This window comes from Aspergillus lucknowensis (assembly GCF_044049455.1).
Source record: "Aspergillus lucknowensis strain CBS 449.75 chromosome Unknown BJX67scaffold_36, whole genome shotgun sequence".
NCBI classification, from domain to species: domain Eukaryota; kingdom Fungi; phylum Ascomycota; class Eurotiomycetes; order Eurotiales; family Aspergillaceae; genus Aspergillus; species Aspergillus lucknowensis.
In genome coordinates, this window is record NW_027263580.1 from 7471 (window position 1) to 23946 (window position 16476).

At 49.2% G+C, this 16476-nt stretch overlaps 5 protein-coding genes across 5 annotated transcripts; 3 read left to right on the plus strand and 2 right to left on the minus strand.

The window, feature by feature from the left end:
* Window positions 1-1260: 1260 nt before the first annotated feature.
* BJX67DRAFT_192925 (putative R3H and G-patch domain protein) lies at window positions 1261-3276 on the plus strand. Its single transcript, XM_071025370.1, has 3 exons — window positions 1261-1397; window positions 1455-2646; window positions 2707-3276. Exons 1-3 carry the CDS (start codon window positions 1343-1345, stop codon window positions 3155-3157), a joined length of 1698 nt encoding a protein of 565 aa, XP_070883841.1. The 5' UTR covers window positions 1261-1342; the 3' UTR covers window positions 3158-3276.
* BJX67DRAFT_193021 (putative C2H2 finger domain protein) lies at window positions 3277-5181 on the minus strand. Its single transcript, XM_071025371.1, has 2 exons — window positions 4948-5181; window positions 3277-4881 (listed from the first exon to the last, which is right to left on the minus strand). The coding sequence occupies exons 1-2, from the start codon at window positions 5061-5063 to the stop codon at window positions 3396-3398; spliced, it is 1602 nt and encodes a 533-aa protein (XP_070883842.1). The 5' UTR covers window positions 5064-5181; the 3' UTR covers window positions 3277-3395.
* Window positions 5182-5213: 32 nt separating this feature from the next.
* On the plus strand, window positions 5214-7574 carry BJX67DRAFT_359823 (Hemimethylated DNA-binding protein YccV like-domain-containing protein). The gene is made up of 4 exons (XM_071029716.1): window positions 5214-5713; window positions 5769-5922; window positions 5973-6979; window positions 7039-7574. The coding sequence occupies exons 1-4, from the start codon at window positions 5301-5303 to the stop codon at window positions 7211-7213; spliced, it is 1749 nt and encodes a 582-aa protein (XP_070883843.1). The 5' UTR covers window positions 5214-5300; the 3' UTR covers window positions 7214-7574.
* A 1981-nt stretch (window positions 7575-9555) lies between these two features.
* BJX67DRAFT_373514 (WD40 repeat domain-containing protein) lies at window positions 9556-15503 on the minus strand (the record flags this gene model as incomplete). Its single annotated transcript, XM_071031401.1, has 10 exons — window positions 9556-10916; window positions 10971-11118; window positions 11167-11286; window positions 11368-11469; window positions 11562-11626; window positions 12568-12580; window positions 12623-14024; window positions 14088-14301; window positions 14363-15132; window positions 15184-15503. The coding sequence occupies 10 exons, from the start codon at window positions 15501-15503 to the stop codon at window positions 9556-9558; spliced, it is 4515 nt and encodes a 1504-aa protein (XP_070883844.1).
* A 400-nt stretch (window positions 15504-15903) lies between these two features.
* BJX67DRAFT_373516 (DNA-directed RNA polymerase core subunit RPB10) lies at window positions 15904-16311 on the plus strand (the record flags this gene model as incomplete). The annotated part of the gene is made up of 4 exons (XM_071031402.1): window positions 15904-15939; window positions 16001-16059; window positions 16121-16207; window positions 16269-16311. The coding sequence occupies 4 exons, from the start codon at window positions 15904-15906 to the stop codon at window positions 16309-16311; spliced, it is 225 nt and encodes a 74-aa protein (XP_070883845.1).
* Between the last annotated feature and the right edge of the window lie 165 nt (window positions 16312-16476).

The following is a 16476-nucleotide window of genomic DNA, read 5'->3' on the forward strand; positions in this document are numbered from 1 at the left end:
TAATCTTATAAAGTAAACTATATCTAGAAACTCTCAAGCTTAATAAAAAACGTGTAATTAAGAACCCTATAAGAATTATAAAATATTCTAGAAATTAGTTAAGAAAATACTAAAAATAGCTATATTCTAACTTACTAGATTATATAAAGGTCTATTACTAAGAAATAGTATAATATATACTACCTAGTATACTATAACTAAAAAGTCTATAATATAGTATTATAATAAAAGAGACCAAGAAAAAATACAATATTTAAAGATACTTAATACTACTATATCTAGCCTTCTTATTTTTATAATTAATATTATTATTATTCTAGAATATCCTATTTTAAAAATCTTTATAAAATAACTTGTCTAGTACTTACTTTATAGGCAATAATATACTATAAGCTAGTCTTACCCTATCCTTTTATTTTAACTTTAATCCATTCATAACAAGTTCTTATACTTGTTGGATATAATTATACTAGGTAAGATAAGTTAATCCAAGCCCTTTAGAAGTCCCTAGTGAGAGCCCAGAGTTAGAAGTGCATGAGAGGTTGTTGCTAGACTTGTTCAACCCAACCCGTGAAACCCTAACCCGCCCCAACCTGCCAAGAAATGGGTTGGGTTGCTGATTTTAATAATCTAATAGGTTTTAGGTTATGCATGGGTAACCTATTAAATTATAGATAACCTAATAGGTTGCTAAGCTATGCCAAGAAATAAATCACTATATTAAATATAGTAATTTATTTAAAGATATGGGTAATAATCTACATGCATAGGTTTTATAGGTTTTATAGGTTGGGTTAGTAGGTTTTTTAGTAACCTGTAGGCGGGTTTCTAATCCCATTAACCCAACCCAAAACCCACCAGTTTATCTTCAAAGGCCATGGGTCAACCCAAAACCCGCGGGTTAACAAGTCTAGTGTCAAGTGACAGGCAAACAAAATTTATATAGATATTTAATATTAACAACCCCTATTTGAATTTATATATTGTATAAGCTAAGTAATATAGGTATATATAATAAAAGCTAAATAAGGTCTAGAAATTTTATTATAGACAGGAAGCTAATTAGGGCTTGGAAATCCATAGAATTTTTCTCAACCCTGTCCAGCTTTTCAAACCACCACTCCGCGGTGGCCCCCTGCTGTGGTCCCGTCTCTGACTCGCTCGAAATAGTCACATGACATGTAAACCTAGATGTGGGTCGACCGGGAGCCGGGAGGCATCCGATAAGAACACACGGGCGGTTGGCATCATTGAAGGCTTAAAACCACCATGAGCGTTCTGATTCTCAGGGCTTTCAACTCCGCAGCACTGAGGCTCGAAACCCCCTGGCCCCACCCCCACGATGGCGCGCACCAACAAGTCAAAAGCAAGAATGGGTAGCAACAAGGCCGAAACACGTATGGCTGTCCTCGCGGCAATTTTTGGCGGATGAAGATTCTGCTAACCACGACAAGGTGCCAATCAGAATTACATTTCCATGCAGCAAGAAGCACGCAATACCGAAGGTCGTGATCTGTGGCGCATAGGTGTTGAACTGCGCCACCGGGCGGTCCACTTCGTGAGCGCAGGAAGCCTCGAGCCAGCTCAAGAAATCAGCTCGAAGTCAAACGCTCGAGGAACCCTGAGGTTAGACGCAACTTCAACGATGGAGGGCGTATATGAATCGGCCTCGGAAAACGCGACAGAATCTGGGGTGGATCCTGGGGGGAGCGGCAAAGGCCGGACCCCGGCGATGCAGGTGCTCCCGGCAAGACCGCGTTCGCCTAAGTCCGAATATTCTAGCGAGGATGAGATTGTTTTCCGAGGTCGGCGGACCAATCTAGCGTCAGCTCCGTGCGCCGGGCACCAGGAGACCGTCAGTGACAGCGACTTGGAAGGGTACCTGAATGGCGAGCCCGCGCCGTATAAACAGGGAGTCCGCGACACCCGGGGCGATGCGTCAATTGCCAGCTCTAACTTCACCAGGAAACTGTCTCTAGATTTTATTCGCGTCAACGATTTTTCTCCGAGTAGTAGCCCTGAGCCTTCGGATGGTGATGATATCTTAGCTGACTATATTGCGAACATTGACGATAGTTCTGAGTATGAGGAGGATTCCTCTTCTTTCCACGAGGCGCCTGGCAAGGACAAGGGCTATAATGCTAAGGCTACAGAGGCTAATACCGATGATTTGACGTCTGACTCGGAGAGTGACAAGTTACAACGTGGTAGTGATGAGAAGTCATCTGGTCTGCAGATGGCGAACCAGTCGGGTTCTGCTTCCTCTGGCCGATCTCGGGCTAGTCGCAAGGAAACTACATTTGCTTCTACCTCCGCCTTCGCTGATGCGGTGGACTTCGAGTCGGACTATGGCTTCGATTATATGGATTTCGGCCGGGCAAGTTTGAAGAAAAGGAAAAACAAAGGCCACGACCACTTCAATTTGGACGCTCTCGATTTTGAGTTAGAGACGGGGCTCTTAACTGCTTGGAATAAAAATCGACTACGGAAGAAATCGAAGAAGAAGGAACGGGAAGAGCTCCGTGCTCAAGGACTATTGGGTCGACGCAAGGATGACCCCGACTTGGGGGCCAAGTATGCGGGCGGCATCAGTTTGGAGGACCTGAAAGCCGAGATACGCCAGTTCATACTGTCATCGAAGACCAGGTAGTTCCCCCTCTCAACCAATTTGCGAACACAGTCAATGAATACTGAAACAACGGATAGCTTATCTCTTCCTCCGATGACCAAGCACCGTAGAGTATTGGTTCACGATATGGCACACGTCCTGTGCTTGACCTCCAAGTCCCGGGGTAAGGGATCGTCTCGTTTCCCCGTCTTGTCGAAAACTTCACGGACCCCAAAGTACACACTGAGAACTATTTCCCAGCTAGACCGGGTGCTATCAAAGGGGACGTTTAGTCATCGTGCTGTAGGAGCATGGGATAACACAGGGGTTCGATCAGGCAAAAGTAAGAGTCGGCATAGCAATGTCTCTTATGTGGACGGTGACGTTGTCGGCGCGTCCGCACCCGAAATAGGAGCCGAAAATATAGGGAGAGCAATGCTGGAAAAAATGGGCTGGAGTAGGGGAACTGCTCTTGGAGCCATCCACAACAAGGGCATTCTTCTACCCGTTTCACATGTCGTGAAGAACTCAAAAGCTGGATTGGGTTAGATTCAAGTCCACGGGGCCGAGCACTCTCTGCTTTGTGGTTTGTCCGAACCGTCTGTGGGGTGCCATCACGGATTTGCAAAGTACGATGGGGGACGCAGAAACATATCATATTTAGGGCACAGGACCGTTCCATGATGGGGAATATGATTAAAGAGAGTAATTGAGAGTAATTGGGGTGGGTTGGGGGGGGGTGAATGGCTGGAATCTATTCACGATTCTTGATGCATAGCGCGCTGGTTTAGCGGCGCGTGTGATTCAGTTTGACATGGGAGAAGAGCTTATTTCTCGATGGAAAAGAAGCATTGCAGATAGTGCAGTCTGTCAATCCGGAATTTTCTGACAAGAGTTGAGCTTTCTTCGCACGCTTTTGCTTAGCTTTCCCCATTCTCACTGGCGCTGGAGATTGGGGTTCAGCCGGTTCTGAGGCTGATAACCTCTGAGATAAGTCACAGAAGGTCACTTGTTCTTGCTGATTGGGTACTTTTTCTTGACGCAAACAATTCTCCCGAACTCTCCTTGGGGCGTCGTCCGATTCGCTTTCAGATTCGGCTGACGGTTCGGGGCTCCGAACTGAACTGGCGTCTCCCAGGCGGTTCGGGTCTAGCCCACCTGCAGCAGGCGATGTATCCTGGTTAGGTGAGCTGTTGCCCAACGTCTCTTCGTCCGAATGAGCCGTTGTTGGTTCCAGGGCATTGCTTGGAGTGACCGCTGAGTTGCCCTGCTGGGAACTGTTTTGAGCTATCTCAACATTGCTCTTGTCATGAATGAAATCCTCCCCCAAGTCAAGTTCTTCGTCTTGCATCCTCATTTCCCAGCGAAGCTGTTTGACCGCTTTAAGGTGCTTCTTACTACGCTCATGAGCCCGAAACTGATTTTCGCTTTTAAAAGTCTTCCCACACACAATGCATTCGAAATGCTCTTTCTCACCTTCCGAGCTTCCTGTCTCTTCCTCATTGAGATCCTCGGGCCTTGCCCAATCTTGTAGGACATGGCTGCGTAACTTTGCTTGATTTGCTGCCCGCGACCTTGTAGCTTGTGCAGCAGCGGATTGGCGAAGCTTTTCTCGGTGGTGCGCCTGACTGTCCCTGTAGGATTTGTAGCGCGGATCTCTCTTCTTCACAAAGGCAACAAGCGACCTAACGGCTTCATTGAACTCGCGGATAGCCCCCTCTCTCAATCGCTTGTTTTCCTTCTCCATTAACCGGCGGACACGGCGATCGGGCGCCTCCGAGTAACGATAGGCATCTTTCCATGAGAATGATTTTTTCGTCGAGAAGCTGCTCCATACAGCGTAAAATTGTCGCACCACTTGAGAGTCGTCGTCACGATACCCGAAAGACGGATATTCAATGATATCTATATTTTCCCAGCGGCAAGCCATCTGTTCCTCCTGAGCAATCTGTGTAAATGATTCGCGAAGGCCGCCATAAAATCCGCTCTGGGAATCCGTAAACTCCATTTGGGGACTAAACTTCGAAAATAACTTGAGGATGTCGGCGGATGTTGTCATGCGAGCGTTGTAGGAGTAGTCTGCCGTCTCATCCCCACCGTCGCCTCCCAAAAAAGCATCACGGTGAGAGTCATACCACGATCGTTCTTGTGGATCTGAGAGCACCTCGTAGGCCGATTGAATTTCTGCGAAAAGGTTCGTCGCGGCTTCTACATTCCCATAGTTTCTGTCTGGATGTAGCTCGAGGGCTTTCTTTCTGTAGGCCTTCTTGATCCTGTGAGGGAGAAGCGGTAAAACTCAGATCAGCTCCGCTTCTTGTAGAGGACAAGGAAGCACAAACTCTTCCGGCGAGGCATCCTGTTCCACCTCAAGAAGCTCATAGTAGTCTTTCTTTTCAACTCCTTTACTAGTCGATTCCGCGGTGCCCGGTTGCGGAGCTGAGTGGCCCTGGCCCATGTGGACTGGAAGATATTCGCCCTCGTCGAGGGGCTTATTCGGTAGTGGCTGGCTTTGGGAATGAGAAACGTGGGTTGGACGGCTTGGCTTGAAGTTCCGTCATCGTGCGGAACGGGGCCAAATCTGGAAGTTCGGAGGCTGCAGCTGGGCACCGAGGCGAAGTTGAGAGCCTCCTGACCCGGGAAATGCAAACAACCTCAAAACCTAGCTGCTTTTTGTTGTACTTGATGCCGCGGAATGGTCCTGTCTCTTGGCGATCTTCCTGAAGAGATACTCCAAAGTATTCTGCTATTTTCCCATCCTTCTGGCACCGCTGCTCTCGAACGTACCGCGCGCCGCTTTCGAGGTGTAACCAACGAACCACTATTATGGAGGCACTACTGCCTGACTCACTTCAAGTTCTGGGCCCCGAAGCATGATATGTCGGCGAAGCTTCTCAGCCCTATATCTGCTGTGGACTGGAAAGGCCTCTACGTATCCAGACACTTCGTTGACATCGCCGCTGGCCAGCTTCTGGACAGTATCCTTACGAACCAAACTGGGAGGATAGGGAAATTTCAATCGGTTATCAGCTTTGGATATGATGCCAAAGACACTCTTTTGCGTAACCTTTCGATCGAGCCTGGTGCTGAGGACTATTTGGCGAGGAGGTTTGCTGTCTATCACATCTTCAAGAAGCACTGCCTCTAACAACGTCTGATAAAGATTTTACGCTAAAGCGCTTCTAACTTGCCTTCATCGGAGCATCGCTATCCCAGAATGGGTCAGCCTTCGGGGTGGCGAGCCGGTGCCGCTTGCTCATGCGCTTGGTGCCTTTGACTTGTTTATACCGGAAAGTCGGTTCGGAAACCTAGATGAGGTAGGTAGCCTGACAAAGGTGTCAAGTATTTGCGCTAATAACTCTCGCAGATAAATGGTAGACTGGATGAGGTCTTGGCTCGCCTTCGCTTGGAATTGCCGGAGATACAGACTTTAAGCAGTCGCAAAAAAGCATGTGCCGTCGCTTCATTTCTGAGGGCTCACAACCTGATCGGCATCCAGCCTGGACGGGAGTATCATTGCCTGGAACATAACTTCTTGGGGATCTCTTTGGACGACCCTGAACATAACTCACTTCCACTGGTATCGGCGGTGATATATTGCCATGTCGCCCAAATGCTTGGATTAAACGCCCGCCCTTGCGGGTTTCCTTTCCATGTCTACGTTATAGTTATACCCCACGCAGGGCTTGACATCGATGGTAACGTGATTGGCACTAATATTGAAGGTGAATCTATCTATATGGATCCGTTTCGTTCTGACAGAGAGGTCCCCGTCTCGGAACTGAGGACGCAATTGACCTTCTTGGGGGCGTCATCACTAGTGGAACAGTCCGCGTTGCTGGGTGAGTCCAGAACATCGGAAATTGTCGCCCGATGCAGCAAGAATATCTTAAACTCGCTGCAGCGCTTGAATCAGCTCCCCGGTGTGCGTTCGTCACCAGTTGATGTTGGTTGCGCACGATATGCCGCTCTTTGGTCTTCTCTGCTATTCTCAAGCCCCCTCCGACCAGCGGAGCTGCGGCATCACCTACTTTGGCTAATGGAATTACTGGCCACTGATTTTCCATCAGATATTTATCTCATCGAGCAGTACATCGCTCCTATCTTCAGTGGTACGCTAGAGTTTGAACATCTCATGGAAAGCCTACATGTCATACGAACCGTTGATGAAATACCAAAGCAAGTGAAAAGGCGCTCTCCCCAATATAAAGCGGTGAGATATCACGTCGGTCAGGTATTCCGACATCGCCGTTATGGTTATATGGCAATAATCACAGGATGGGATGCTGAATGCGGGGCCGGCGAACAGTGGATGAGGAGAATGGGGGTCGACCGTCTCCAGGGTGGGAGGCACCAAAGCTTTTACCATGTCATGTGCGTTGAGATAAACAGCATTCACCCATTGATGATGAGTTTGCTAACACCGTTTTCAGCGTTGAAGACAAGAGCGCCCGGTATGTCGCTGAAGAAAACGTCCAGATCATAACGTCGGACGTGTCTGAATTGCCACCAGCACTTGTGGCTGTCGCGGGGAAGTATTTCAAGCGATGGGAAAGCACATCACGCGAGTTTGTGAGTAACATCAAAGATGAGTACCCGGATGATTGAGTATACTCTGCCCTATGCTCTCATGGCTAGCTTGCCTTCCGGTATTCCCTTTTGAAAACGCCAGCATTTCGTCTCCCCTCAATTTACAACCCGGTTTTGTTTAATAGCATACTACTATTACCTGGCACGTCTAGGAGGCTACTATTGGAAGTGGTGAATGAGGAATGGTTTCAGACTTGAACTTCCAATATAAAACCCATGAAATTCTTCCCAGGCGTGCATCCAGTGTATCAAATCAATTAGACTGGTTCCTAACATAAATACCATTAACCTGTCGACTTTGATATGTTTCTTGTGACAGTATATAGATATAAGAAAGAAACACTTATTTTCAGCCAAACTTTTATGGCGTCTCTCATGATATGGTCCAGGGAGTTTGTTAGGGTATCAGTATGTGTTTCTCGTGAATAGTTCCCCTGCTTCTGCACGGTTGATTTTGTTCCGTTACTGCTTCTGCTCGCCTTAGCGTCCGCCGGGTTGAAACCGTATCGAAGGTCAACACATTCAACGACTTTGTCACAGACGCAAGTTAGACCCTTCACGGCACGGACATAGCTCATGTTCTCGGATAACCTTTGGCGAGGGTAGGGTCAATCCCTTCCAGGGGGGGGCCAGAAGTTTGCGGGTAAGAGGTACATAAATGATAGCAAGTACGCGCTGGTACAGGCAGGAACAAAGAGACCATCACATAATATGGTAAATCGTGGTGCGGTTGCTGTGGCGATTGGAGAGTTGAATGAAGCGCTGGCCCGAGTTGGGGGGGTGTTGGCCGTGGGGCTCGACAAGTCTTTAATTGCTGAGTAACTTGGACGTGAATGGGCAATGATGAAGTCTAAAGTTGATTTTGGGCAATGTAGATGTCTGTTGAGAGGGGGTTATTAGACACTGTGGAGGGAGGGGGGGCTCGGGGCTATCTGCGGATAGGGGAACGAGCGCGTTCAAAACTTTGATACTTGACGATGATCTGGTTGTATATGGAAGACGTATGCACCTCCGATGCTCCAGAGGGGAATCCTAAATATAGGGTCGATCCCCTCTATCTTGGATTGACAACAGCCTCGCGACGACCAAGATTCTCCATACAGAAGGAGATGGGGACCCCAATCGGCGATGCTAAACAGGGAAGATTGGCCCGAGCGCGGTGCATTTCTGCCAAATAATTTGCGGGATGATTGGGAACTAGGGTAGGTGGTACCGGGAGAAAAGAAGTTTGCCGGGGGAGGGAGATAATGGAAACGGTGTTGAAGCCTTGGGCCAGACTCCATTTCTGACAGTCAGTGGGCGAGGAAAGCTGCGGTACGGCAACTAAGTAAGTTTTACTGGGTCTCTGCGTGAATCGCCAAAGAACCGCACTAGTGTCGAAGCAGCAATCCCGGTATGAATGCTTGATGAGCTTGACTGCCCTTGAAAGCCCCCTACCCGTGGAGGAGGAAACTAAACGGAGCAAACATCGGAACTTTTCCATTTAGACCTCGTCATGCGGTGCTCACCCAACCCTAGTAACTACCTATGTCAGCACATGCTCCTCAGGTCGCTAGCCCGCGGCCCCAACGTCGCCTGGGATCGTGAAGTCAGAGTGCTCTGGCTACAGCTGCGACTGCAACTGTCCATTGCACTCAGCGTGTTGTTTAACTCCTGGAAACCCAGCCGCCCAAATTCCTGCGATGCGTAGAATGGTTACAGTCATGCATCAATGTGGAAATCGAGATGGGGCCTAGTAGAGTGTGAACCAGGGTGCCCCTTGCATGAGCTAGAGGAGGCCAGAAGTGAGATGATGCTGAGCGGACGCCCGAGTTTCGATTACTTTGAAGTGACTCTGGAGAGCACGTTTCGAGTCATGGCGCCGGTTCCGTTATTAAAGTCCTATTGAAGATTCCTTCCGGAGTCGTGGATGACATCGGCCACAGCCACCTACGACGAGCGCTTGAGTTGAGAAAAGGCATGTGCTAGCGGTCCATATCTGGCCTTCTTCTCTCCGCGCAAGATACTCGAACAGAAACTTTGGCTGTACCCCGAGATCTCGGATCGACGGATGGAAGAAACGGCCGGGTCTGATTCATCCTGCTCTCTCCTGGTCAGGCAAGTCCTTCCCTCATGTTGGGCCCACTATGGAAACAGAACCGAGAAGAAAGAGTTCCTCTGCTGGATTTCTGTCTTGGTTGGACAACCTGTGGTAGAGATTCCAGAATATTTCGGAAGACGCTACGATAGCATGTGGGGATGGAGTCAGCGTAGAATGTATTATTCTGGGTAGGAAAGCATGGACAAGGTCAACTACCTCTGGTGCGCAGGCTATCGGATGCCGTCAGGGTTTAGGAACCCAGTTAGGCAACATGCAAGACTTATGTCTGTATCACAATCGTTTCACGGTTCATCACTTCCTCGACATGAAACCCGAAAACAAACCGGTAGAGGTCATATAGCCAAAGATACTGTCCACTTTGCGCCATGATTTTGACAGCCCTAGCGATATCCATTGCGGTTGCCCGTGATGGGGGCCCGATACTCTGAAATGCTGGCTCGAATGCCACCAGTCCTTTGTATTGCTTGAGTAGGGCTGCTTGCCAAGAAGTAGACCCAAAAGCGTCAGAAGAAAGTGACTTGACAAACGTGGAAAGGCTCTGCGATCCGTTGCGCTGGAAGCCATTATTCATAGCGGCTTTAGATATTAGGACTCTGAGGCTGGCTAAATTTGCCTCATTTGATAGCGACACAACCGTATTCGTTGAGGAAGTTCTCTCGGAAGACTGGGTCCTCCCCGAGACACTGGATGCACTGGAGGGCCAGTTATTCGCGTATGAAGCGTTCCGACGCTGTCCGAGCACAAAAATATTCTGAACAGGCCCTTCTTCAGGAGAAATAGTGCCGACATCTTCAAATATGGTTGTTGGCGTTTCGGGATTTCTCTGGCGGAAGATCAGCTCTGCACCACGAGCGATGTCGGATTGTTTAGTCTGTTTTTCGGCCGGCGGAAAGGTTGCCTGGCTCGGTCGAGGTGTCCCGCGATCAGAATTTCGCAAGCTTCTTTTAGTCCACCCTTCTCGGAAAATGTCGCAAAGTTCCCAGCAGGCCTGAACTGCGGAGCCTAGCAGCTCTTCGTCGAGTGGCCGTCCCTCTTTCTTGCTTTGGCGTATACTGAAAAGCATTTCAGCTAACGACCAGCAAGCGCTTAATAGAGAATCTGTTTCGGGCTCGCGGGTTCTTTGTTTCATAAGCCGATGGCACAGTGTGATATAGAAATCCAGAGTCCTCTCCCTGAATGCATCGGGGAGGTTACGGTCGTGGGTATTGTACAGATGATTATTGAGCTCGAAACTGACACGAAGGACGGAATCTGAAATCTCATTGTCCCGAGCCCTGGTTTCAAAGAGAGTCTGGCAAAAGTCGCGGCAAAGATCTAGAGTTGGGTTGACTTGTGATGCATTATCATCCACTCGGCCCGCATATAGCTGCTGACACAATCGCCAGCATGATTCCCAGGCGTCGTCTTGGGCCTCGACAGCGGAATTGGTGCGCTCCCGGTGTATAGAGCTTAAGGTGGCCAATGTGTTGCAAAGAGACCAGCACTCGACAAGGGCTGCCTGTAAGGCTTTGATTTCAGCACCTTTTGCAGGAAGGTGATCAGTTGTTAACCCGAGCCGGTGGGTAATTTGATCCGCTCCTGCGCTGGCCTTCTTAGGGTTATCAAAGCCCTCTGGTATGTCTACTTTACCGTTAATAAATGGGAGGCCATCCCGCGAGGGACTTAGCAACTCGCCTTCGAGATTACTCGAGTGTGATATTCTGTCAAGGTCGTCGAAATCCTGCCTTGTCTGTGCGCGCGGCGTCGCTCTCTCGGACCAATTCTTTGCTGGTTCAATAGCCGTAGTCAGCGGAGGGGGGGAAATGGGACTGTGGGACAATCTCTAAGGGCAATCAGTTGAGCCGACTTGATGGGTCGGGATTTACGACACCTTTGACGTTCGTTCCTCTTCCTGTCCTGGTACAACATTTATACTCATAGGAGACGTTGATGATGATCTCGGACCTTCTTGGGGCTTGTGCGAGGCAGGTGATTTTTGGACATTCAGTTTCTAGAGTGTCAAGTGTCAGACCAGCCTTAAGCATGCACAATTAAGAATACGTGCAACAGTAGAACATTAAGAGAGCCTCACAAATTCACTAAAACCAGCGGGTGCGTGAATCACAGACTTTGGTAGTTCGTCATCATCAGATCTGTTTCTCGAGTGACTCGGCATGGGGTTGGTAGTTTGGACCTAATTCAAGCCAGAAAGGTTAGGTTATCCCGTATTATCGCAAGAACTTGAGTGTTATAAGAATCCCATCTCATAATTTTCCGAAAACGTACTGTAAGTTGTGATTGAGATGTATGCCCCGGTGGCACTACCTGTACCGCCGACGGGGGTGCAGCATCTGTGTTAGATTCATCCTCGCTGTCGCTTGGTTCGTAAGGTGTCCCGTTCTGCATGTCATCTGTAAAACCGGGGGCGGGCGCGGAGAGGCGCTGCTCAACAGACCTGGAATGTTCAGCATACAGTTTGGCTTAAAATTTTGGGGGTATGTTGAGTTTCCTTACATCCTTATTAGGTCTTGGAAGGCAGATATTAACAGGTCCTGAGACTCAAAATTTCGAGGTCAGAAATAACGCTAAGACAGTCTGACTGACTGGTTCGCGGCAGCAACCATATCGTTATCGTGCTGAACGAGGAGGAAGCGCTAGGACATTGGTTGAAGGCGCCGCGATGGGTAGGGCAGGATCAGGCTGGCGATCCCAAGACTGGCCTCATGCAGGCGTGGCCATGAAGACGATGAAGAATGTCAAAGAATAAAGGATGAAGGAAGTCGTGGGCATCTCGATGAGTCGACGAACCTCATTCTTTCAATGGCCACCCCCCACTCCTGTGAAGCGCGCGGCTGAGGGATCAGACCGCTCGCTGTTCAGTTTGAGGAGAGACAACGAGTTCCTTCGCGGTGCCCTAGCGTCAAAAGCAAGCCTCAAACGCAACATGATTTGTTGTGCTGGGGCCACGAGCTGCGGTTCTCCACAAATGGAAGTGCTTGAATCTATCCATCTGGATTCGCGGCGCTACGAGCTTCCTGTCATTGGAAGGCCAACGGAATGGTCAGCAATGGAAGGGGAGCTCAGCAGCTTCTCCCCAAACGACCCAGGGGTCCATCTGTACTTCAAGCCCAGGCCTGAATGATTCAACATTGGAGTTTTGATACCTGGCCTTTGGTTTACCATGCATGTAATTGGGGGTTTCAGCATGTGTTAATAATGGGGTTAACAAATGCCATGATGTTTGTAGCATTACACTATTTATTTTTTTTTTGGCAGGGATAATGGCTCCTACCTAAAAGTGTATTCTATATTTGAGCTGGTATATTTTTGTTTAAGAGTATCTAGACCGAGAGAGCTTTGACAAGATCCCGGAAAATGATGCGAGAGGGGGGCAGAATAAAAGGAGGAGTATCGCCAAAGACACCAGCCAGCCCGGATCGCCGTGCATTCAACCCCATGGTAACTGCTGGCGCCGGCGACTTATTTAGGCCGTCGGTAGATTGGCGTCCGAATAAATTCTCCAACCCCCGATCCAACCCCCGATCCGAATACTGGATCGACTCGTCGGCGTGGGCGACCTGAGATGTTTTGCTATCACGACCAAGTTTTTGGACACTAGCTGCTGCATCCACGATAACATATTCGGCCGAGTGCAAGTTCGAAAGGAGAACAATGGGATCCCTCATCAAGTTGAATGAAGAAAGCAATGACATGGAGTTTACATCGTATAGCTGCACTGTAAACCGGGGCTTGCGATGTTTTTTCAGGGTGGCCTTCTTCTGTAAATTCCTTGAAGTGGTGGCAAAGGTGTCAGTCCGAGGATTTACGGCGAGCAGGCAGTGGCCACCATTAACGGCTGGCTGTGCGCCTAAGGAACCCGTCGATTTCACAACATCGTTGACTGTGTCCCAGACAAAGACGGACCGATCCGTCGCTATGATGAGACGGTACCCTAGGAAAGCTGTTGCGCAGATATTCCCCGAGTAGACACGAGCCTTGCTGTACTTGACAGTCCCGCTTCGCGCATCGAGAAGAAGTGTGAGGCCTGAATTCAAGGAAGTTGATTGGAGACAAGCTGCAAGAACTGACCCATCCTCAGAGAAACAGACTGAGGCCGAGCTTAAAGTGTTTAAATAGCCGCTTAGATCAATCGTATTTCGGCACTTATATGTTTCTGGTACCTGTTCGGGATCTTTGCTTAAACCATGACGCTGTTTGGTGATAGGGCGCCAAAAACGCAGCAGCGCATCGGCTCCAATTGTCGAAAATTCGTGGCTATGCGGCCGTGAAGAAATATCCAAAACGGACGCAGACCCTTTCTCTGAGAGATGCGGCTTGTCGATCCGGGTGACCAATTCCCACAGAGAAGACGATTCACTCCAACGCCAGAACTTCATGTAGATCTCCTCATGTTGCGGCCAGAAGCTATTTTCCAAGTCAGGAGCTCCCGTATCTTGAGGGTAGGGGCTCCAACTGTCAATTGTAGCCATCCACTCCCCATCCTGGCTGATGCTTAGATGCTTGACATCTGGAGTAAGAATCGGAGTTCCTCCGGGTCCGATATTCAGCGTCGTCGCGTTGGTACGTGCAAGAGCCTGACGCAATACGTGGGTGTTGGAGCGGATATCGAAGATTTGTAGCATTGGCGCGCTTGTTGATGCAACACCGTCCTGCGTGGGCTGATCGTAAGCTGGGACAGTTATTAATAGTTTTTCTGAATGGCGTGGATGTAATGTGGCTGCAACTGCTCTGGACGCTCGAGAGGCTTCCGTGATGAGTTGGCTAGGAGCCTTCGATGCTTTCGCGCGGCACTGTAAGCCAGTTATTGTGGCCAAAGGCTGTAACTCTCTTGCTGACAGTACAACAACACGGTTATCAGCTAATTTGACAACATATGAGTTTCCAGTACTGGAAACGACTATATCGCGAATTGGGGATGATAAATGCGGAAGGAATTGCTTTCTGCCGGAATCTAGCTGCCACAACACCATGACCGGCTCATGACCGCCTGAAATAACGTAGTTGCCTGCATCTGTACTTAGCGGGGTTTCCAAAATTCACCGAATTTACCGCGAGCGGGCGCCTACCATCTTTTGACCAGCGAACAGCTCTCACTGGGTCACGGTGCCAATGAAGGCGTCTGGGGGCTGCTGTTTTACCTTCTTCACGGCCACTTCCAGCACCGAGGAAGCTTAGGACGTCATGATAGACTAGTATGGAGCCGTCCACTGCTCCCAGGACGAGATCAAATCCCGACATCTTAATTCCTGAAACACGATGTGGATTTTGCTTCGGTGGGTCGTGCGGTTTGATGTCGACGCATGTAATGTGGACACCTAGTTTGACCTCTCTCCAAACATATTTCGAGAACTCCGAGCCCAGAGTATAGGACAAGCTTCCAACAAGGATGCGCGCTCCGCCATACGCAACGATGATTTGACCGTTTCCTATGACTCTGAATTCGTCGATCTTAGGATTTGCCTCGAGTATATTGTTACCCTGCGGCTTCTCACGATCAAGAGACGCAGTTACTAGCTCCTTCTTCCCGTCTTTGCGCTCTCGCAAGGCGAAGAACACAATGTGCGCATCGGACTCTCTGCTCGTAGCATCCTCATACACGAGGTCTGCTGAGAGTGTTTTATGGTGTGTACTCCACTGCGCAAGCTTCTTGTTAGTGGGCCAATCCCATTCGCTGACGGATCCAGACGATGTGAATATATAGAGACGTTTCTGGTTCGCGGGGGAAAGCCGATACCCGATGAGATTGTTTTCGGGACCAATCTCCAGGACACGGAAGAGACGTGAAGTAGCAACCGAGTAAACGTGAATGGAAGTTTCCAGGCTAAGGAGTAGGTATCTAAAGCGGCAGAACTTAGATCCAAATCCGTAGGAAGGGAAAATGACCTACTGTTCATCAGGTGTGAGAATAGGGTCTAGGTTCGTGAACTGCCCGCCGATTCTCTGGGATAAAGACCAGGAGTCCGGTGGCGCTGTGATCTTGTCGAGGGCACTGGGGCCAATCTCATTTGTGACCGTATGACAATTGCTGGGTTTCCCGGACAGAGCATTTGGAGGCTTCAAATGCTCTTTGGTTGCTTCGTCGTCTGCAGAAGTCCGCCGCCGCTTCACTCGCTCTCTCTTGACCTGGGTCATGCTGCCGGGAACTTCATCGCTTGCTCGTGACCGCTTTGGACATCGCGATGGATTTGAATGTTCTGTTGTGGGCATGGGGGACGAATTGATCTTGTGACGAAGCGGCCAGAGTTTATAATATGATTGTGGATTGCTTCCAGATAGAGGGAGGGACGGGCGCGGCGTCAACATGTACCCAGCTCTTCCGAACTGTGGATGGAGAGTCGGCAAAAATCTCAAGGCTCGCTCTGAAAGACCTGTGCTTCTGGCCCGGAGAGGCGGCAACTAACCCATATTTGGTTAGCCCTATGAAGGATCGGCACTGGCAAAAAACTCACGAAAGTCACCGCCTCCAGATCAAAGCTGAGAACGACTTTGATCATTATCGGCTTGAAACAATTTTTACTCTCAGCTTCTTCTCGTTTATTGTCTTGCCATTGTTGCTGATCTTTGAGATAAGCTCCTCTGGCCGCTTGTCTGTTCTCTATTTTTAGCGATGATTATTCCCGTCCGGTGTTTCTCTTGCGGCAAGGTTCGACTTCTTGAGGTTACTCGTCCACTCCTCAATTTGACTGATTCTCTCTTCTCAACAGGTTGTTGGGGATCTGTGGGAGCGCTACTTGCAACTCCTTGATGAGGGGATTCCGGATGGGTAAGAGCCCGACTCTGCCTCGTCTTCAGTGTTCAGTTATTCTAACCGCGGCTCGGTTTAGAGATGCCATGGATCAGCTCGGTTGCAAGCGCTATTGCTGTCGCAGGATGATTATGACACACGTCGATCTTATCGAGAAACTTCTCCGGTAAGCGTTCGGTGATTTCGAGGCATCGTGGAACTCGAAGGCTTACTCATATATTGTTCAGATACAACCCTTCTGAGAGGGATCGCGCCAAAGCCCAAGTATAACTACTTCAAGAGCTTTATTATCTACAAACTACGCCCCTTCCACATCACAAAGCCTCCCAAATCTACGACTACACAGACGGGAAGCCGAGGGCTGGGGGTTAGCTGCTGCGCAGGCATAATCAGGTCCACCAATATGTCTCGGTCTCTTGGACAGGTTACGCTGCC